Genomic DNA, 22,373 nt, shown 5'->3' on the forward strand with positions numbered 1-22,373 from the left:
TTTCAATTTTTATATGGAAGTGATTTTGTGTATTTAATGAAGAATACAAGATAATTGCAGAGATATTCTTGTGGCTTGGAGATTTTAAAAAGTCATCAGCAGAACAGTAAAGCTTTGGGAGGACTGGAGGGAAGTTTAACTAAAGAGCTGAGAGGGGCAATAAAACTGGGTCTTCAACAGACTTTCATGCCAGGCTTTGTTGCCATTTTCCCCAGGCAGTGGCAGGAATGATAGCAATATCGTGTGTTTGCTCTATAGGTCAGAGGTGCATCTGATCCCCCCTTCCTCAATCTCTACCAATGTTTTTTTTTTTCCTGCAAACAAGGATAGGTATGTGTCAGGTTTTCCTTAACAATGTAATCCTTAAAAAAAGTTAAATTCTTCTAAATTAATTGATGTCTCTGGACCTAGAAGTATAACTCTGTTTAGGTTTGCCTTGTAAGCCAGTTCCCCTCCTACCAAGCCGCCATTAATGCATCTCACTGGGATGCAGACAGCACTCACCTGCTGAATGTTCAGGAGCCCAGAATGGCCAACCACGACTTGGAGCACTGCTGCAGCTGAGTTTCACCATTTGTTCATCTGCTGGCTTTCTGAAAATGCTTGTGTGTGGCTGCAACAGGAAGGGTGGTCAGGAGGAGCCATCTCCTGCCTGAGTGCATGGATGGCTGAGGCAGAAGGCCACCTGCAATGAAGTGAATGAGAAAGAGCCAGGTGAAAGCATCTTGCCCAAAGGTCTCCAATATCTAGGACAGGCCAGAAACAGATAAGAAACAAGTGTTTTAGGGCTTTTTCTGGCCGTGAGAGATAATTCCTGCCTCTAGACCAGGCTGGGAGGTGGGGCGGAAAGGCTTCAAGTACTGGAATAAGGCAGAAAAGGAGGCATGTCTTGACTCCCAGCACCTGTCTCCTTAGATTTTGCTTAAATTAGAATGCCCACTTTTTAAATACAAAAACCTATTCCACCTCAAACTTCCTCACACTAAATCAGACCATCACTCCCTCAAGTTCAGTATTGTTTCCCAGACAGGTAGCAGCTCTTCAGTGCCTCAAGATTTTTACATATCACCTACTGCAGATCCCCGGGGCTTTCTGCATGCAAAGCAGAGGCTCTTCCACTGAGCCACAGCCCCTCTCTGAATTCTACTTCGATAGCATAAATAAAACCATCTTGAAGCCCTTCAGAGGATGCCATGATCGAGGTAAAGTGCAAATGCTGCCTGCATTTTTGAGTGGAAGTATCCATTAACTCTTGGGGCTGAAAAAGGACCCTGTCAGTTACACTCTCTGCTGATGAAGCCTCTCCTCTCACTGACCCTCTCACTGCTTGCTCTTCCCTTATACTTTCTGGAGAATGTCAGAAATTATTGAAGGTTGTTAATTTTTAGCTATCGGATTTGGTCTGTTAAAGCTATTAATAGTTTGGAATGATTGATTTCTGAATGTCCATCTGTGCCACATAGATGAGTGAGATGAAAACATAGCAAAAAACACAAGTGGACAAAATAAAACCAAGATATTACCCATTCCAGTCCGGGGTGTCCAGCACTGCATCCTTTGTCATGCTACCTTATGAAGAGGACGTAGCCATTTCCTATTCTCTGTCTGAAGTTTCTTTTCCTACTACAAATAATCTATTTAATTTTTTAGGATTAAGACTCTGTCTACGTGTGTATATCCATGTGTGCACAATAGACTATGATGTGGCATCTGCGCCTTTCTTATATAACATTTCTTGTGTTTACATGGGTGTAGGCATTGTGCAATAAAACCATTGCAATCTCTCAACGTAGAGGAATATTTTGTGCTGCTAATCATTGAAAGTTGAATAATTTGGAAAACAAACAGATGCTGTATTTTTCATACAGCACAAGGTGGTGCTGTTGGCCAACACAACAAAAATAGTCCAACAGTAAATCCTGCTTGACAAAACTGGAGCCATTAGATGAAGAGGCATCAAGGAAACAGGCAGCAGCTCTGCATTGCAAGATAACAGTCAGGAATGTTAGGAGGAAAAGGCTTCTGAATCAATCTCCAACAATAAGAATACCAAAGGAAAGAAAGAGAACCAGGTGCTTTACAAAGAAGCTCTTTGTGTTTCACTTCTGCCTTGGGAAAAGCTGCAAGAATGCAAAGGAGCCACCTTAACAGGCAAGTCTGGTCTTTCTCTCTGTTTTTCTGCCTTGCTATTGTGGTGTGTGAGTCTTTCCACTATTCCGTGCCAGAGGAAAAGAAGAGTGGGTCTCTTGTTGCAAATGTGCTAAAGGATTTGAAGGTGGATGTGGAGGAGCTCTCTGCTCGCAGGGCTCAGCTGGTTTCTGAAGGCACCAAGCAATATTTCCAGCTGGATCCTCAGTCTGGGAATCTGATGTTACAGAATAGAATAGACAGAGAAGCTCTGTGTGGTCAGAAGGACACTTGTGTCTTGGTTTCAGAAATAGTATTGGAAAACCCATTGCAAGTGCATAGAATTGAAGTCCAAATAGAGGATGTGAATGACAATTCCCCCCAATTCTCTAAAAAGGAATTCTGTCTTGCAATACCTGAACAAACTCCTCTGAATACTCAATTCCCATTGGAGAGTGCTAAAGATGCAGATAAAGGAGAAAATACTGTTCAGAACTATACCCTTAGTCTTAACGGCCATTTTAGGTTGGAGGTTCAGAGTCACAGCGATGGTCGCAAAAGTGCAGAATTGGTACTTGGGAAACAATTAGACCGTGAAGAGAATGCAGACCTTTTCTTGATTCTGTCAGCTATTGATGGAGGGACCCCAAAGAGAACAGGCACAACAAACATTGTTATTCATGTTCTGGACAATAATGATAATGTACCTCACTTTCAACAATCTCTGTACAAAGTAAAATTAAAGGAAAACAGCCAACCAAGTACGCTTGTAACTAAAGTTGAAGCAACGGACAGGGATTTTGGTTCCTATGGGGACATCACTTATTTTTTTGCCCAAGTGCCAGAAAATGTGGTCAGATTGTTCAAGTTAAACAAACATACGGGGGAACTTACTGTTGCAGGAATCATTGATTATGAAGAGGAGAGAAATTATGAGATAAGCATCAAGGCCACGGATGGAGGGGGGCTCTCTGATTACTGCAAAGTCATTGTGCAGGTGGAGGACACGAATGACAATGCCCCAGAGGTGACCCTCACATCCCTCACTAATCCCTTGCCAGAAGATTCTCCCCCAGATACAGTGTTGGCCCTTTTCCGTGTCACAGACCCAGACTCTGAAGACAATGGAAGAACTTCCTGCACCATTGAGGCAAACTTGCCTTTTATGTTGAAAGCGTCTGTGAATAATTACTACCAGCTGGTGACCCAACAGCTCCTGGATCGAGAAAGAGTCTCAGAGTACAACATCACCCTCACAGCCACAGACTGGGGCTCTCCCAGGCTCACTTCAACAAGAATAATCAATGTCCAGATCTCAGATGTTAATGACAACGCTCCAGTGTTTGAAAAGTCAAAGTATGAAATGAAAATACAAGAAAATAATATTCCAGGCCTTTTAATAGGATTGGTACAAGCTGATGACCTAGACACAGAGCAGAATGCCAAAGTGACCTATTCTCTTTTGCCTGGGAAGGTCAGTGATCAACCTGCAGCCTCTTACATATCCATCAACTCTGAAATTGGGAATTTGTATGCCATCCGTTCACTTGACTATGAGCAGATGAAAGATTTCCAAGTGACTGTGAGGGCTGTGGACAGCGGTTCCCCTCCCTTGAGCTCTGAAGTTGTTGTCAAAGTTGTTGTCATGGATGCAAATGATAATTCCCCATTCATTCTCTACCCTCTTCAGAATGGCACCTCCCCGTCTAATGACCTGGTTCCCCGGGGGGCGGAGGCTGGCTACCTGGTCACCAAGGTGGTGGCCGTGGACAGAGATTCTGGTCAGAACTCCTGGCTTTCCTACGAGCTCTTGAAGGCCACAGAACCAGGTCTGTTCAGTGTGGGGCCTCAAAATGGAGAAGTGAAAACCATGAGACCAATTACCAAACGAGACATCATCAAACAGAAACTTATCATTGGAGTCAGAGATAATGGTCACCCTCCCCAGTCCACCTCTGCAGCACTAAGCATTCTGCTCGTGGATGGCTTTTCTGACCCTTACATGAAAATGGTGGAGATCCCGAAGGAGGAAGTGGTGGGGGAGGAAGACCGAACCCTGACTATGTACCTGGTCATATGCTTGGCTGTCATCTCCTCCATTTTTCTGGTCTCCATGTTGGCATTTGTTGCCATCAAAATTCATAAAAGGAGGAAGTTCATAGAGAACTCTGCCCTGAATTTCCCAGTAGGACCGAATTTCCCAGAGAACTGTGGAGATGCTAATGGTGGATCCCTTTCCCGGGCTTACAATTATGAGGTGTGTTTAGCTGGTGGATCTCTGAGCAGCGAGTTCCGGTTTCTCAGGCCTCTCTTTCCTGTGATTTCTCTGGAGCCCGCTCAGTCCCAGGGAGTTCACAGGATTTCCCCTGGTCCTCAAGAAGTGCCCCGTCATGCAACAGAAGGTCAGCTCAAGAGCCAGGTGAGAATAATTAACATACAATTATTATTAATTTAATCCTTTTTGCTTCAGATTAGTTTTCCACGGTTCTCAAACTCTGGGTTACCATCATAAATTGGGTCGACATTGTCCATAGGGAGGTCACATGATCAGAATAACCAGGATGAGCTTAACATAAATGCTGAATCAGATCCTTTTTCAGTCAGTCAGTCTTGTTTACTGAGACTGTCAGGGACTTTCCAGGGTCTCAGGCAGAGGCACTTGCATAGCACTTCCTACCTGGCCTTTTAACTGTGGATGCTGGGATTGAACCCACAACCTTCTGCGGGTCAAGGAGATGCACTGAACCATTTCCCTTCCCCATCAAAGAAAAGTTGCTAGGGACAGATGTAATTTTTTTCTTTTATTGTTGTTATTGTTGTTGCTAGTTGTGAAGTTGTGTCTGACCCATCACGACCTCATGAACAATGATCCTCCAGGCTTTCCTGTCCTCTACCATTCCCAGAAGTCCATTTAAGCTTGCACCGACTGCTTCAGTGACTCCATCCAGCCACCTCATTCTCTGTCGTCCCCTTCTATTGCCCTTGATCGCTCCCAGCATTACGCTCTTCTCCAGGGAGTCCTTCCTTCTCATGAGGTGGCCAAAGTGTTTGACAAAGGACATACAAAGAGCCCTGTTGGATCAGACCAGTGTTCCATCCTGTCTCACACAGTGGCTAACCAGTTCCTCTGTAGGGCCAAACACCTTCTCCTGATGTTTCCTTTTGGCACTGGGATTCAGAGGTTTAGTGCTTCTGGATGTGGAGTTTCTATTTATTAGCTATGACTAGTATTATTAATACTCTGGTTTCTCTTCAGATCACATAAATCTTTTGCCTTTTACTATGGCTAGTATTATATTTAAAAATATGTCTAGTAGTGAATGATAGAACTGTTCTCCCTACATGTGTCTTATCCCCTTTAAAGTTTCACTTCCTATTGATTGGTGACGCACTCTGCCCTTTTGTTCTTGTTATTCCAGCTGGTCTGTTTGTTCACACAACCCAGAAGAAACCACTGCATATATTAAGTTTTTTAGGTGTATTTGTAAATAATTTTATGTGTGTTCCTAAAAATGCAAACTGAATTTGGCATCTGCACGTGTATAGCTGTGAGCATTGGATGACAAAGTCTTTGGAGAGTGTGACAGGTTGCAGATCCTGATGAGCATGTAGTGAGTGCCATATTTGGGGATGCCTCTGCTTAGTGTGCAAAAGGACCATGAAATCGTTACACAACTTGTTGTTCAGTTTTGCTGTAAATTAATAAATATGTTCATTGTTTAGTGATATGAGATTCTTGCATCTTATGTCTGTGGATTAGTTTATTTTGGTTAAATTGCAAGTGAGTCCCAGTAGAGTAATTTAATTTAGACATGGATCTCTTCAAAAAAAATTGAGGACTGCTGGTTTAACAGACAGCATTTGGGTTTTCTTCCACTTGGACCACCAGATGGCAGTATTGGCAAAAGAATGAGTTGTAACATGCAGGGTTTTTTTTTAGAAAGAATCCTATACTCTAGCAGCCCTAGAAGAAACCTGTGAACAGACAGACAGTCTCAGAAGCCAGAGGGGAGATGCATTGGAAGAATGAAGGAAGGGAAGCATATCAAGATTAATTTTTCTAGCAGTTGTGTCTGGATATTACCCAATTGCTTCACATTTTGAAAGCCATAAGTATCTGACCTGGGAGACTGGCAATATGAAAGAGAGCTTCAGGATCATGAAAGGTCTGTACCTTTTGTTGTTTCTCTCTCTGTCTGGAGTAGTGTGTGTCTCCATTCGCTATTCTGTGCCTGAAGAGAAGAAAAGTGGGTCTCTGGTGGCAAATGTGCTGAAGGATTTGAAACTTGGAGCAGGGGAGCTCTCTGCCCGCAGAGCCCAGCTGGTTTCCAAAAGCAATAAGCAGTATTTCCAGCTGGACACACGTTCTGGGAACCTCTTTGTAAATGAAAAGATAGACAGGGAAGCCTTGTGTGGCGAGATGGAGCCTTGCTTACTATTGTCTGAAATTGTGCTCCAAAACCCCTTAAAAATTTGCAATCTTGAGGTACAGATAAAAGATGTGAATGACAATTCTCCTGTATTCTCCAAAACTGAATTTAATCTAGAAATTCCTGAGAATGTTCCTGCAAATACTCGATTCCCCCTGGAATCTGCCCAAGATGCAGACTTGGGTGAAAACAGTATCCAGAACTACACCCTCATTCCCAATGGACATTTCAGGCTGGATGTACAAAGTGATGAGTTTGGGGAAAGATATGTGGACCTTGTTCTGGAAAGGTCACTGGACAGAGAGGAGAAGACTCAGTTTGGGCTCATTCTCACAGCTATTGATGGAGGCATGCCACAGAGAACAGGCACAATTGTAATAAACATTAAGGTTCTAGACATCAATGACAATTTCCCTCAGTTTACAAAACCTGAATACAAAGTAACGCTAAAAGAAAGCAGTCCTCATGGAACTCTGGTCTTGAAAGTAGAAGCCAAAGATTTGGATTATGGTTCAAATGCACAGATCTCTTACGCATTCTATCGGGCGCCTGAGAAAATAAGCAGCTTGTTCCACCTGAATGAGAACACTGGGGAAATTACCGCTTGGGGTCCCCTTGATTATGAAAAAGAAACTAGCTATTATATGAATATCAAAGCAACAGATGGAGGGGGTCTTTCAGGCCACTGCAAGGTCCTGGTGGAGATAGAGGATGAGAACGACAATGCACCTGAGATATCAGTCATATCCATCACCAGCCCTTTGGCAGAAGACTCTCCCTTAGATAAACTGGTTGTGCTCTTCAGTGTCACAGACCGAGACTCTGGAGACAATGGGAGGACCTCCTGCTCTGTGGAGATGAATTTGCCCTTTTTGTTAAAAACCACCACGAATAATTATTATCAACTGGTGACCCAAAGTTCTTTGGACAGAGAGAGAGTGCCTGAGTATAACATCACCATCACTGCTACCGATCGGGGCTCTCCCCGGCTCACTTCAAGAAAAACAATCAGGGTTGAGATCTCAGACATCAATGACAACCCTCCAGTGTTTGAGAAGGCCAAGTATGAAATGCAAGTGTGGGAAAACAATATTCCGGGGCTGCTGATGGGCTCAGTCCATGCTGTCGACCTGGACGTGGAGCAGAATGCCCAGGTGACCTATTCTCTTGTGCCTGGAAATGCCAGCGGTGCTCCTGCGGCCTCTTACGTCTCCATCAACTCTGAGACGGGGAATCTGTACCTCCTGCGATCTCTGGACTATGAGCAGATCAGGGAATTACAAGTGACAGTCAGGGCTTTGGATGGGGGTTCCCCTCCACTGACCTCGGAAGCTGCCGTTCGAGTTGTGATCCTGGATGAAAACGACAATGCGCCCTTCTTCCTCTACCCGCTCCAGAACAGCACCTCCCCTTGCAACGACTTGGTGCCCAAGTCAGTGGAGGCCGGTTACCTGGTGGCCAAGGTGGTAGCTGTGGACGGGGATTCGGGACAGAACTCTTGGCTGTCCTATGAACTGCTGAAGGCCACCGACCCCGGCCTGTTCAGCATCGGAGCCCAGAACGGGGAAGTGAAAACCAGGAGACCCCTGACGGAGCGAGACACCAACAAGCAGAGGCTGGTTATCCTGGTGAGGGACAACGGCCACCCTCCCCAGACCAGCACTGCAACCCTGAATGTCCTTCCGGTGGATGGCTTTTCAGACCCTTACCTGAATATTGCGAGTGTCCGTCACGATGAAGCCCGGGAGGAAGACGGCTCCTTGACGATGTACCTGGTGATCTGCTTGGCTGCAGTGTCCTTTGTGTTCCTGATCTGCATCATTGTGTTTGTCGTCATCAAAGTGCACAAGAAGGAGTCTGGCTTTCTCTCTGCCCTTCCTCAGTTCCCACCTGCCTTACCCGAGATCCCAGAGACTGGTGTGGATTCCCAGAGTGGATCACTCTCCCGGGCTTACCACTATGATGTCTGCCTAACGGGTGGATCACTAAGCAGCGAGTTCAGATTCCTTCGGCCTCTCATTCCTGTTTTCTCCATGGGGGACCCAAATGTCTCCCAGAATCACAGGATTTCTTATCTCTCTCAAGGGACAGCTGAACAGGCAGAGGGCCAAAAACAAACAGAACAGGTAAGTAAGTAGGTGTTTTTAATCCCACTCCTGCTAACAGACGTTTTAGCAGGAATTTATTGCTGAGTATAGTTTTTGCTGAATTGTCAAATTTAATTATTTCTCCCATCCCATTTTCCAATATTGCTCCCTGGATGGTGATTAGGGAGCTGTCGGCCTCTGGCCTGTGTTGCAGCATCCAGTCTCTTCCTGCATCTCCTTTTCCATTATCCATTTTCCCAGTTCCCTTTCCTCTTAGACTTTGTTCCCCAATGTCAGCATGTAATACTTTTGCACCTAAGTAGTCTTTGAGTATTTTTTCTCAGCTTACTGCCATGCTGTACATGGATCATCCTCATTCAGTCTAACATACAGGTGTCCAGACTTTCCAGATGTCCATGGACTAGAGTTACCACAGGCCCCTGGCAGTACTGACAGAGTCCATGGATGTCTAGAGAGTCACAGATTGGCTGCCCTTGATCTAATGTATCTCCTGTCCCTGTGACCATGGACCTTTCTTTTTCCTCCCTTGCTGGCCTCCAAGCCTTTTTTTAAATACCAAATATGGGAGTTAACTTGAGCTTTGTTCTCAGTAAAGATGGCATTGTATGTTAATTTTGGGGATCTATAATTTGTAAGGTGTAATTTATTTATTTGTTTGTTTAATTTAGAACTGCCCCTCCCTAGGCATGGGGTTGTTAAGAACATAAAATCTCATTCATACATAGGTAAGATGAAATGAAATACATGTATCGTAAAAGCATCTACTTACAAGCTCTGATGTAATATATGAGGTGCTTTAAAATGTAGGACTATAATCTATACTTTCCCCCCCCCTGTTGTTGCATAGCATTTTTTGCAGTAGTCTTTACTGTAAGCATCTCACCCTTCTATTGTACTATAGATGTGCAGGCTGAGTTAGAGGATGAGATTTTGAAACAGAATGATGTTTTATGTGAACGGCCAGCTAAAGTGAGGTCAGCAGCTCAAAAGAAGAGTGATGGCTGTTTCCATTGAAGGAACATGAGTATCATTCTCTACAGCAGCCCTTGTGGCACAGATTTTAAGACACAGACCTCTTTCAAGAAGACCTTTGGGACACTCCTTCACTCACACGGAGTACCTACCACCTTCTATACCTCTCCCTTTCTGGTTCAAGGGTTTAGGTAGATCTGGCTGTCCTGTAGCTGGAGAAAGTCTCTCAGGTTCACCATTGGTTTTAAGATTTTCTCTGATTTTCCATCTCTCATTTTTTAAACATATATTTTCATTTTCATTTTATACAAGATAGAAAAAATACACACTAACTGCAAGTACACAAATCTAACTTAATACCGTTAAGAAAAACTATCAATTATTAAGTATACAATATATTTTGTTATACCCCCCACCATACAATAACTCATTTTGCTTTATCTTAGCTCAGATATGGGCCCCATTGTTCTTGAAAGACATCTTCTATTTTCCCATTGACCATTAAAGTTAGTTTAGCCATTTTGGCGAGATCTGCCAGTTTATCCAACCAATCCTCAATTGAAGGTACAACAATACGATACAATACAAAACCTTTAATGGCATCCACAATACAAAACAATATACAAATTCAATTCTGTAATACAAGTCTAAAAAGCTGTAAGGAAAATTACAGCAGGCAAGGAAGCAGCAAATACAAAAGATAAAAAGAAGTGACGTTTACTTCTTTACCCTGTGGGTCATTACTATAGATAAAAACTTGGCTACCTGTTCAGTGGTCTCCAAGCAATTATCAATAAGCAGCAACAATTGAGGATAATTCTTGCGATTTCCACTTTCTGGCCATTACCAGTCTTGCTGCAGTGGTCACATGGAAGAAAAGATTTTTGGTTTCAACTGGAAAGCACTGCGTTGGTATACTTAATAACATAGATTCAGGTTTGAAAGGAAAATTTTGGGTCCACATTTTCTCCAGAATACTATGTACTTTAGCCCCAAATTTATAATTTTTTTCACATTTCCACTACATATGAAAGAAGGAACCTACTTTTGGTGTCACATATCACCTGTAAAACATTTTATACCCATTTTCTTTAAGAATTTGACTATTAGTAAACTTTAGGAATTTTAGTAAACTTAGGAATACATATTCCCATTGTTCTATTGTTACATTTGTCTCAATATTTTCCATCTCTTGAGGCAGTCGGAGGTTCACAGCACTTCAGTTTGCCTTTGGTGATCCAGTGAGTTCCTTCTCATTATCATCTTTGATTTGATATTGTTGAGTAGCAATCGGTGTCCACTGATCATAAAGAGATTTTGACATCTGTGATAACCGAGTGTGAATTTTATAGTTCTCTTGTTTTGTTTGTATTATTAAAGTTCCAAATTGTGTAGAAATAGCTTTGAGTTAGGCAGACTTTGAGTTAAAAAATCTAATTTGGAAAGATCCATTTTCAAAATATTAATTCTGACGAGTAGGAGGCAACAATTCCCATTGAATAGAAATTCAAGATAATCTTAATCAGCCTTGTTACTTACTCCAGGAGAAAGTCAAAATATCCGGCTATTTTGTCCAGTTTATGCTGTGACTTTTTTTGTACTGAAAGTATTGCATCACAGACAATCAATATAGTAGCCTGAAAATATACACTCAGTCTTATTTTAGTAATTAATTCAATGTCATGACAGCAAAGCTTGAAGTTCCAGTTTGAACTTGGCCAGTTTCCAATAGTTTAAAAGAGGACTTATTTGCTTTCACTTATTAAAAGCTAGTTTTTAAAACAGTTGTTTTTCAGTTGTTATAGCAGCTTGAAGATATATAGAGTTCACTTAAGTATTCCAGCAATGAATTTGATATTCAAGCAATGATGTTCAAAGTTCCAGATAGTACTTGGCTAAGTTCAAAAAATTTAAAACAGTTAATTTTGCTATTAAAAAAAGAGTTTTGAAATAAGGAAAGCAAAGTAAGTTTTTAATAAGTGAAAGCAAATAAGTAAAATATTGGGTGGAAACGCAATTATCTCTTACAGCAATGTGAAACTACTTCTGTATCTGCAAAGATGTTTCTAGCTAACTAGGAGCAAAACATTAAATCTCCTTCCTAATTAAAACCATACAATATTGCAGCTACTTCCCAGCAGCATTTCCTTCCTTCTGCCTGCCTTTTAAGCCCAAGAATAGGGGAGCTGAAGGAGCTTAATGGGAAAGTTCTCTCAACTTGCTGCCATTGCACAAGAACTTCAAAACCATTCTTTCATGAATTTCCACTTGGTTCATCCTTGGCAGTAGGGGCTCTCCTACTCTGTGCCACAAGACATCCCCCATCAGATTTCTTTCAGTTTCTCATGTTCCCTTCCGCAAAGGTGAACCTGTCCTGAACCCTAAACTGTGTGAGATGCAGAAGAAGAATGAGAAAAAAGACAGCTATCTCCAAGTAATCTGTACTGCATTGCTGATACAACAGTTCTCCAACAGAGAAAAATTCTTTGTGTCCAATTGTAATGTTATTCAGAACTTGTTGTGCCCCAATATAAGACGAGGTTAATTTTTTACATGGGGGCATTTACACTATAAACTGAATCTAATTTCTAAACCACTGATCAAATCCAAATCTAAAGAAAACCTTAATTTGGAAATTCTACTCAGTCTTATCAAATGCCTTCTCAGTATATGCAAAAGAGAATTTTTTTATAGTGTTGGAGCAGACTTAAAATTAGACTCCACAGACCAAGCTGTTATTTAAATAAAAATCAAAGTAGTACATTCTCCTGCCCCTTATCCCAACCCACAAATTTTGTATATTCAGATTATTGTATATTCAGAGAGGAATGCGAAGGCAACTGTAAGCTGCTTTGAGCCTCCTTCGGGTAGGGAAAAGCGGCATATAAGAACCAACTCTTCTTCTTCTATTTGGAAGTTGCTTGTTATGCATTTATTACTTATTATGATATGCTTCTAATAAAATGTGAATAGGGGCTGAGAGAGAAGACTGGGAACATCCAGGCATTGGTGCAAGTGTGCATTAGGGCAAGCGCTTGTGGATGGTTCTTGTGAAAAAGACTGGAAAGAGACATATATAGGAATGGATGGCACTATGAAGTGTGTAGGGGTTGAGGCAGACATAGTAGAGTGTATTTGCTAGAATTAGCAACAAATGAACAAGGTATATATTTGGACAAAGTTGTTAGATGTATGAAGTGCTTTACTATTGAATATATGAGGGGGGAGTGCTGTTTCTTTACCTGAGATTGTTGCAGAGTTACATTTAGTGAGGAAAAGACGTGTATTTCTTTCAAGCAAGATTTGGGGAAATTGGTGGTAGTAAAATGTTTGTATGTTTTCTCTTGCAGTTGGGACAATAAGGTATGCAGGCTCTGGTTGAAGTATATATATAGTTGGCTAGGAATTACTCTGCTAGATCACTCTTCTGCCTCCGATTTCTAATTGCGATTCAATTGACAATTGCATTTCATATAAATGGATTTTGATGGCTTTATCATTTTTTTTATACCATGCCTTTCTTCTCAATAGTGATCCCAAGTGGCCTGCATTGTTCTCCTCTTCTTATCCTCACAACAACGTAGATTAAGTTAAGTATGTGACTGGCCCCAGGTCCCCAGCAAGTTTCCGTTGTAGGGACAGGCATGAGCTGGCTCATGAACTAAACTTCCGAATTAATTCTGGCTGGTTCATGATTTGTGACAGGAAAACTGGCACAAATTTTCCATGAACCTTGAAACTGTTCATAGACGTTCATTGAAGTTTGTGAATGAATGCATTTCCAGATGGTTTCTGCTCAATCAAGATGTTTTTAAAACTTCAGAGCAAACTTGAAAGCAAAGGGGAGGTGGAAGTTTCCCTGTGTGTTGAGTGCCACTGGCTTGTTCCTGAGCTATTATGTAGATGCCTGTCTCTGCAGCAATGCAGGCAAAAGAAAACTAATATTGAACCAGAGAATCTCTGCACTAAAAAAAATGGGGGGGGGGGTTTTCAAGCCCAGTACAACCAGTTCAGTGTACAAAATGTCCAGCAGAATCCAGTACCACTATGGTAATGCAAGCTAAATAACTGATTGATTCCAAAGCAATGTGTCAAAAGAAATTGGGTAGGGGGGATTAGGTTCAGCAAGAGTTGTTTGGATCTAACAAGCAATGGAGAAACCCTGAAGTAGAAAAAAGAACAAAACCTCCTGTACTTGTGCACTCAGAAAGCACTCTTTGGGGGGGCATGATTCAAATTTCCTAAATCCAATCCTCATCGACTTGGAGAGCAGGTAGAGGCGAGTCAGCTGGAGATCCCAGCTAGTTTGGTGTCTCTAACATGCCAGTGAGCCATTCTTCCCGGTCATGTTTGACTCCTTTTTGTTACAATCTATGGTTTGCCAGGCATGCCATCAATCATGAACTGAATTACACTTACCTGGTTTGTTCCTATCCCTATTCCATAGCAGAGTGGAGATCTGAATCTAGGCCTCCAAGATCCTAGTCCAGCACTAACTACTACACCACACTAATAGAGAATCCAATAAACTGAATTACAGAGAGGCTTTGCAGTTCTGTTTTAAAAAATTCCATCCATTTAAGGCAGAACAGGAATGCACTAAGGTGATTGCAGCAGAAGTTCAACAAATGAGGTGAAGGGGGTAATAAAGCTGAGTCCCACATAATCTTTCATCCTAGCTTGCTGACATGGTTTGCAAGCAGTGGTGAGATGGCTTCCAGAAGATAGCAACATCAACTGTTGTCAATGCAAGTCTGACAATGCACATGTTATCCCCCCACCAAATCCAACTCTTTACAAACGCTTCAACCTTCACTCCTTTTCAGGTGCCAGAAAATGTGCTTGAAGCATTCAGCTTTTGTTGAAACCATTCATTATCAATAGGAGAGAAGTTGTGAGATAAACATCAAAGCCATGGATGGAAGGGGGTTCTCTACTTATTGCAAAGTCATGGTGGAGGTTGAGGACATGAATGACAATGCCCAAGAAGTCATTGTCACATTGCTCATAAGCCCCTAACCAGAAGACTTTCCCCCTTGTACAGGGGTTGCCGTTTTCTGTGACACAGATCAAGATTCAGGAGAAAATGGCAAAACTGCCTTACCACGGAGGCAAACTTGTAGTTCGTCTTAAATGTGTCTGTGGGTAGCTATTACCAGCTGCTTACCCAGCAGTCCCTAGACAGAGAAAAAGCCTGTGATTGCATCACCATTATAGCTACAAACAGCACATTTCAACCAGAATAATTAATGTTCAGATCTCAGATGTCAATGATAGTGCTCCAGTATTTGAGAAGACAAGATATGAAATGCACGTATGAGAAAATAATATTCCGGAGCTGCGGATAGGGTCAGTCCAAGCCAGGGACGTGAACACAGAGCGTAATGCCAGAGTGACATATTCACTTTTGCCTGAGAAGGTGATTGATCAACCCATGTCCTTGTATGTCTCCATCAACTCTGAAATGGGGAATCTGTATGCCATCTGCTCAGTGGACTATGAGCATCTAAAAGATTTCCATGTGATTGTGAAGGCTGCAGACAGCGGTTCTGCTCCCCTGAGCTCCCAAGTTATGGTCTAAGATGTCTTCATGGATGAAAATGATAATGCCCCTTTCATCCTGTACCCCCTTCAGAATGGCGCCTCCCCATCCAATGATCCAGTTCCCTGGTGGGCAGAGGCTGGCTACCTGGTCACCAAGTTGGTGGCAGTGGACAGAGATTCTGGTCAGAACTCCTGGCTTTCCTTTGAGCTCCTGAAGGTGACAGAACCGGGTCTGTTTGGTGTGGGGACCCAGAATGAAAACCATGAAGCCCATTAGGGAGTGGCGGGCTATAAATCTAATAATAATAATAATAATAATAATAATAATAATAATAATAATAATAATAATAATAATAATAATAATAATAATAAATAAATAAACGAGAGACCTTCAAACAGAAACTCATCATTGGAGTAAGAGGCAATGGTCACCCTGTCAAGTCCACCTCTGCAGCACTAAGCATTCTGCTCGAGGATGGCTTTTCTGACCCTTGCATGAAAATGGTGAAGATCCTGAAAGACTAAGTGGTGGAGGAGGAAGACCGTACCCTGACCATTTACTTGGTTATATGCTTGGTGGTCATCACCTTTGGGTTTTTTTATTATTATTATTTTTATTATTATTATTGAATTTATTTCCCGCCACTCCCTTGCGGCTCGTGGCGGGTTACAACAGTAAAGGTAAAGGTAAAGGTATCCCCTGTGCAAGCACCGAGTCATGTCTGACCCTTGGGGTGACGCCCTCTAGCGTTTTCATGGCAGACTCAATACGGGGTGGTTTGCCAGTGCCTTCCCCAGTCATTACCGTTTACCCCCCAGCAAGCTGGGTACTCATTTTACCGACCTCGGAAGGATGGAAGGCTGAGTCAACCTTGAGCCGGCTGCTGGGATTGAACTCCCAGCCTTATGGGCAAAGCTTTCAGACGGCTGCCTTACCACTCTGCGCCACAAGAGGCTCATATACTGTTACAACAGTATAAACCCCATAAAATACATTAAAACCAATTAACATGTCAATATTAATGACTACCTGGCAAGAGCGGCTAATCAACTACCCATTCCCCCTTAGCAAGTGGAGAGGGGATACTGATGGTACTCATGTCTAATCCCAATTTTTGTTTTTTTGGTGTCTATGCTGGTGTTTGTTGCCATCATCAAGATTCATAAAATGGGAAGCTTCATAGCTCTGCCATGAATTTCCCAATGGGACCAAATTTCCCAGAGAACTGCAGAGATACTGATGCTGGATCGCTTTCTTGGGTTTACAACTATGAGGTGCACTGAGCTAGCAGATTCTGGTTTCTCCTGCCTCTGTTTCCTGCTCAGTTGCAGGCAATTTGAGGGATTTCTTCTGGTTCCCAAGAAGTGCAAAGTCAGGCAGTAGAAAGTCAGCTAATGAGCCAAGTGAGAAACACTAATTTAATGTAAGATTATTATTGAATTAATCCTGCCTAATCAATTTAGGTAAGTATTTGAGTTTTGATTTTTATTGAATCATTTGAAGTGATAGGGTATGCTTTTCACTGCCTTCAAATTAATCCTTTTCCAATCTGTCTGCTCTTGTACCTCTTTTTAAACATGCAAAAATTAAATAGTACCTCATATGAAATTGAACCATGTATGAAATAATATACCTGAGACATTAGTGTAAATCAAGCATAATATTGACTGGATTACTGTTTAATTCCAGATTATTAAATTACCATAAAATGGGTCAATATTGTCCATTGGGAGGTCCTACTGTCAGGAGAGAAGAAGAACACATATCAAGCTGCCTTATGCTGAATCAAACCCTTGTTCAATCAGAGTCAATCTTGTCTACTGAGACTGTCAGGGACTCAGGCAGAGGACTTGCATAACACTTCCTACCTGGTCTTTTAACTGTGAATGCTGGGATTGGACCTGGGACCTTCTGCTGGTCAAGGAGATGCACTGAGCCATTGCTCTTCTCCATAGGAGAAAATATGCTATAGACAGATGCAATTTCTTCTTGGATTAGATGTGTTCCATTTAGTCCAGCATCCTGTCTCACAAAGGGGCTAACGAGTTCCTCTAGGTAATCAACAACAAGGCATAGAAGCTGTCACCTTCCCTTGATGTTTCTTTGTGGCCCTGGGATTCAGCAGTTTACTGCTTCTGAATGTGGAGGTTCTATTTAGTCACTATGGTTAGAACTATTCCCCCTAAATCTATCTAATCCCCTTTAAAGCTATGCCTGTGGCTTTCACTTCCTATTCATTGATGACACACTCTGCCCGTTGTTCTTCATTTTCCTCACACAACCCAGTAGAAGCCATTGCACACATTACATTTTAGGTGTAAATAATTTTATGTGTATTCCTAAAAATGCAAATTGAATTTGGCCATGTATAGCTGTGAGCACTGGATCTCTTGGGAGGGCGTGGCTGGCTGCAGATCCTGATGATCCTGTAGTGAGTGCCAAATTTGGGAATGACTTTACATGGTTTGCAAAAGGACCATGAAATCTTCTCATAGCTTGTTGCTCAATATTGCTATATCTTAATAAATGAATATGTTCATTGTTAAGTGATAAGAGATTCGTGCCTCTTATGTGTGTGGGTTAGTTTATTTGGGTTACTTTGCAAGTGGGTCAGAATAGAGTCATACAATTTAGACAAGGATCTCTCTTCCAAAAATCTGAGAGCAGCTTTATTTAACAGACAGCATACAATCCTTTCGGTTTTCTTCTGCTCAGACCACACGATGGCAGTATTGGCAAATGGATGAGTTGTAACTTCCATTTTAGAAAGAATCCTCTATTCCAGCAGCCCTAGGAGAAACCTATGAACAGACAGACTGATTCAGTAAGCAGATGGGAGCTACAATGGAAGACTGAAGGAAGGGAAGCAATGGACATAACACATCAAGATTAATTTTTCCATCAGTTGTCTCTGGATAGTACCCAGCTGCTGCAGATTTTGATCTGGAGAGTCTGGGACCATGGAAGACAGCTTCAGGATCAAGAAAGGTCTGTACTTTTTGTTATTACTCTCTCTGTCTGGAGTGGTGTGTGTCTCCATTCGCTATTCTGTGCCTGAGGAGAAGAAAAGTGGGTCTCTGGTGGCAAATGTGCTGAAGGATTTGAAACTGGGGCCAAGGGAGCTCTCTGCCCGCAGAGCCCAGCTGGTTTCCAAAAGCAATAAGCAGTATTTCCAACTGGACACACGTTCTGGGAACCTCTTTGTCAATGAAAAGATAGACAGAGAAGCTTTGTGTGGTGAGATGGATTCTTGCTTGCTGTTGTCTGAAATTGTGCTCCAAACCCCCTTAACAATCTACAATATGGAGATTGAGATAAAAGACGTGAATGACAATTCTCCTGAATTCCCCAAAACTGAATTTAATCTAGAAATTCCTGAGAATGTTCCTGCAAATACTCGATTCCCCCTGGAATCTGCCCAAGATGCAGACTTGGGTGAAAATAGTATTCAGAACTACACTCTGAGTCCCAATGGACATTTCAGGCTGGATGTACAAAGCGATGAGTTTGAGGGCAGATATGTGGACCTTGTTCTGGAAAAGTCACTGGACAGGGAGAAGGAGGCTCAGTTTTTGCTGACTCTCACTGCTGCTGATGGAGGGATGCCCCAAAGAACTGGCAAAGTTCGAATAACTATTGAAGTCCTGGACAGCAATGACAACTTCCCTCAGTTTATACAATCCGAATATAAAGTGAAGCTAAAGGAAAACAGTCCTCGTGATACTCTGGTCTTGAAAGTGGAAGCCAAAGATTTGGATTATGGTTCAAATGCACAGATCTCTTATGCATTCTATCGGGTGCCTGCGAAAATAAGCAGCTTGTTCCACCTGAATGAGAACACTGGGGAAATTACCGTTTGGGGTGCCCTTGATTATGAAAAAGAAACTAGCTATAATATGAACATCAAAGCAACAGATGGAGGGGGTCTTTCAGGCCACTGCAAGGTCCTGGTGGAGATAGAGGATGAGAACGACAATGCGCCTGAGATATCGGTTGTATCCGTCACCAGCCCTTTGGCAGAAGACTCTCCTCTAGATACGCTGGTCATCCTCTTCAGTGTTGCAGATGGAGACTCTGGAGACAATGGGAGGACCTCCTGCTCAGTAGAGATGAACTTGCCCTTTCTGTTAAAAACCACTGTGAATAATTATTATCAACTAGTGACCCAAAGGCCACTGGACAGAGAGAGAGTCCCTGAGTATAACATCACCATCTCAGCTACTGATCGAGGCACTCCCCGACTCACTTCAAGAAGAACAATCAGGGTTGAGATCTCCGACATCAATGACAACCCTCCAGTGTTTGAGAAGGCCAAGTATGAAATGCAAGTGTGGGAAAACAATATTCCAGGGCTGCTGATGGGCTCAGTCCATGCTGTCGACCTGGATGTGGAGCAGAATGCCCAGGTGACCTATTCTCTTGTGCCTGGAAATGCCAGCGGTGCTCCTGCGGCCTCTTACGTCTCCATCAACTCTGAGACGGGGAATCTGTACCTCCTGCGATCTCTGGACTATGAGCAGATCAGGGAATTCCAAGTGACAGTCAGGGCTTCAGATGGGGGTTCTCCTGCACTGACCTCGGAAGCTGCCGTTCGAGTTGTCATCCTGGATGAAAATGACAATGCGCCCTTCTTCCTCTACCCGCTCCAGAACAGCACCTCTCCCTGCAATGACCTGGTGCCCAAGTCAGTGGAGGCCGGTTACCTGGTGGCCAAGGTGGTGGCTGTGGATGGGGATTCGGGCCAGAACTCTTGGCTGTCCTATGAACTGCTGAAGGCCACTGACCCCGGCCTCTTCAGCATCGGAGCCCAGAACGGGGAAGTGAAAACCAGGAGACCCGTGACGGAGCGAGACACCAGCAAGCAGAGGCTGGTTATCCTGGTGAGGGACAACGGCCACCCTCCCCAGACCAGTACTGCAACCCTGAATGTCCTTCTGGTTGATGGCTTTTCAGACCCTTACCTGAATATTGCGAGTGTCCGTCACGATGAAGCCAGGGAGGAAGACGGCTCCTTGACGATGTACCTGGTGATCTGCTTGGCTGCAGTGTCCTTTGTGTTCCTGAACTGCATCATTGTATTTGTCAGCATCAAACTGCACAAGAAGGAGTCTGGCTTTCTCTCTGCCCTTCCTCAGTTCCCACCTGCCTTACCTGAGATTCCGGAGACTGGTGTGGATTCCCAGAGTGGATCACTCTCCCGGGCTTACCACTATGATGTCTGCCTAACGGGTGGATCCCTAAGCAGCGAGTTCAGATTCCTCAGGCCGCTCATTCCTGTTTTCTCCATGGGGGACCCAGGTGTCTCTCAGAATCACAGGATTTCTTCTCTCTCTCAAGGCACACCTGAACAGGCAGAGGGCCAAAAACAAACAGAACAGGTAAGTAAGTAGGTGTTTTTATTCCCATTCCTTTTAAAACGTTTCAGCAAGAATGCACTGCTGAGTATAGTTTTTGTTGAATTGTCACATTTAATCATTTCTCCCATCCCTTTTTCCAATAATGTTCCCTGGATGGTGATTAGGCAGCTGTTGGCCTCTGGCCTGTGTTGCAGCATCCAGTCTCTTCCTGCATCTCCTTTTCCATTATCTATTTTCCCAGTTCCCTTTTCTCCTAGACTTTGTTCCTCAATGTCAGCATGCAACACTTCTGCACCTGAGTAACCTGTGACTGTTCTTTCTCCGCTTACTGCCACGCTTTACACTGATCATCCTTGTTCAGTCTAACACAGTGATGGCTAAACTGTGACTTTCCAAACGTCCAGGGACTAGAGTACCACAGTACTGACAGAGTACCACAGTACTGACAGAGGCTCATGGTAATTGTAGTCCATGGACAGATTGTCACAGATTGTCCACCCCTGATCTAATGTATCTCCAGTCTCTCTGCCCATGAGCCTCTCTTTTTCCTCTCATCTTTTCCTCCATTCCTGATCTCCAAGCCTTTTAAAAAAAAATAATTAGAGTCTGAGAATTAACTTTTTCTTTGTTCCCAGTAAAGATGGCTGTGTATGGTATTTCTGGTTACTCCTTGCCCCGGTACTTTTATTTTCATTGTAGTCTGGGACACACACAAGTATGACAGAGATAAATAGAATATCGAATTGAGTTCAGCAAATGATTACTAATTTGTAAAATATAATTTATTTATTTATTATTCATTTTATTTGTAGATCACCTGTCCCTACGAGCAGGCTTGGGGTGGTTGACAACATCAAATTCCATTTGTATATAGTTAAAATGAAGTGAAATACGTGTAGCTCTAAAGCTTCTATGTAATATGTGAGGCCTAATGCAGGGCTATTACACTTTTTTTTCCGGTTTTGCATAGTCTTTATTATAAGCAGCTGGATCTCAACTTCTGTTTTACTATAGATGTAGAGGCTGAGTTACAAGAAGAGATTTCAAATCAATACAAATACAGAATGATGGCAGCTTAGACTAAGGTGACCAGATTTTAACATTGGTAAAGCAGGATACCATTGACTGGGGGGGGGGGGTTCTTGATTAAAAATTTGGTCTATATGGAGCTACAAAAAATTTCATAGAATGCATAGAACACAAAAATAGTATTGTAATATATATATATTTAATTTCAACATAAGTACAATTTGCCAGGTACCCCCAGATGTCCCTCCAAAAGTTGGATGATCTGGTCACTTTAGCTTAGACTCTCCTTCTACCTTCCTTTCCCCACAACAGAGAACTTGTGAGATAAGAGAGCTGTGACTGGCCCACACCCAACAGGCTTCATGTGGAGGAGTGGGAAACCAGACCCTGTTCTCCAGACTAAAGTTGGCCATTCCTGACCATTATACTATGCTGGTTTTCCAACCCTGTTTAATAACTGGCTCTAAAGCAGGGGTCCCAAATGCTTCCAAAGTTACTGGTTAGTTTGCTGCTGCAAGCAAAATCATTCTTCTTTCCACAACAAGACCTGGTTGCTCTGACTTCTGGCCTTGCTTGCTACTGCCTCTCCTCCTTTCATCACTCCAGCTCGGAGTCTTCTTATACATCTGTGATACATTCTCACATCTTACTTCAGCCAAGTTCCCCTCCTTCTGGCTGCCATTTTATTTCTCATGATTGAGTTTTGGCTGGCAAGCAGTTATGTGCATGTGTACTCTGCATATTATTTGAAGCCAAGTTGGTGGCACATCCTCTGTTCTTGGGGAAAGGCTGTCCTCATTCACTC

General features: G+C 42.8%; 1 protein-coding gene across 12 annotated transcripts in view; it reads left to right on the plus strand.

The window, feature by feature from the left end:
- Positions 1 to 22,373, plus strand: part of LOC143824016 (protocadherin beta-16-like) — a 234,763-nt gene that overhangs the window by 107,398 nt on the left and 104,992 nt on the right. The window contains exon 1 of one of the 12 annotated variants that reach the window (XM_077310806.1): positions 1,713 to 4,546. The exons of the other annotated variants lie outside the window; for them this stretch is intronic. Within the exon in view, the coding sequence (XP_077166921.1) occupies positions 2,129 to 4,546 (2,418 nt within the window). The 5' untranslated portion in view covers positions 1,713 to 2,128. Of the gene's footprint in view, positions 1 to 1,712; positions 4,547 to 22,373 lie in introns of those variants that run through there. 12 annotated transcript variants of the gene reach the window in all.

This window comes from Paroedura picta, chromosome 14 (genome assembly GCF_049243985.1).
Source record: "Paroedura picta isolate Pp20150507F chromosome 14, Ppicta_v3.0, whole genome shotgun sequence".
Taxonomy (NCBI): domain Eukaryota; kingdom Metazoa; phylum Chordata; class Lepidosauria; order Squamata; family Gekkonidae; genus Paroedura; species Paroedura picta.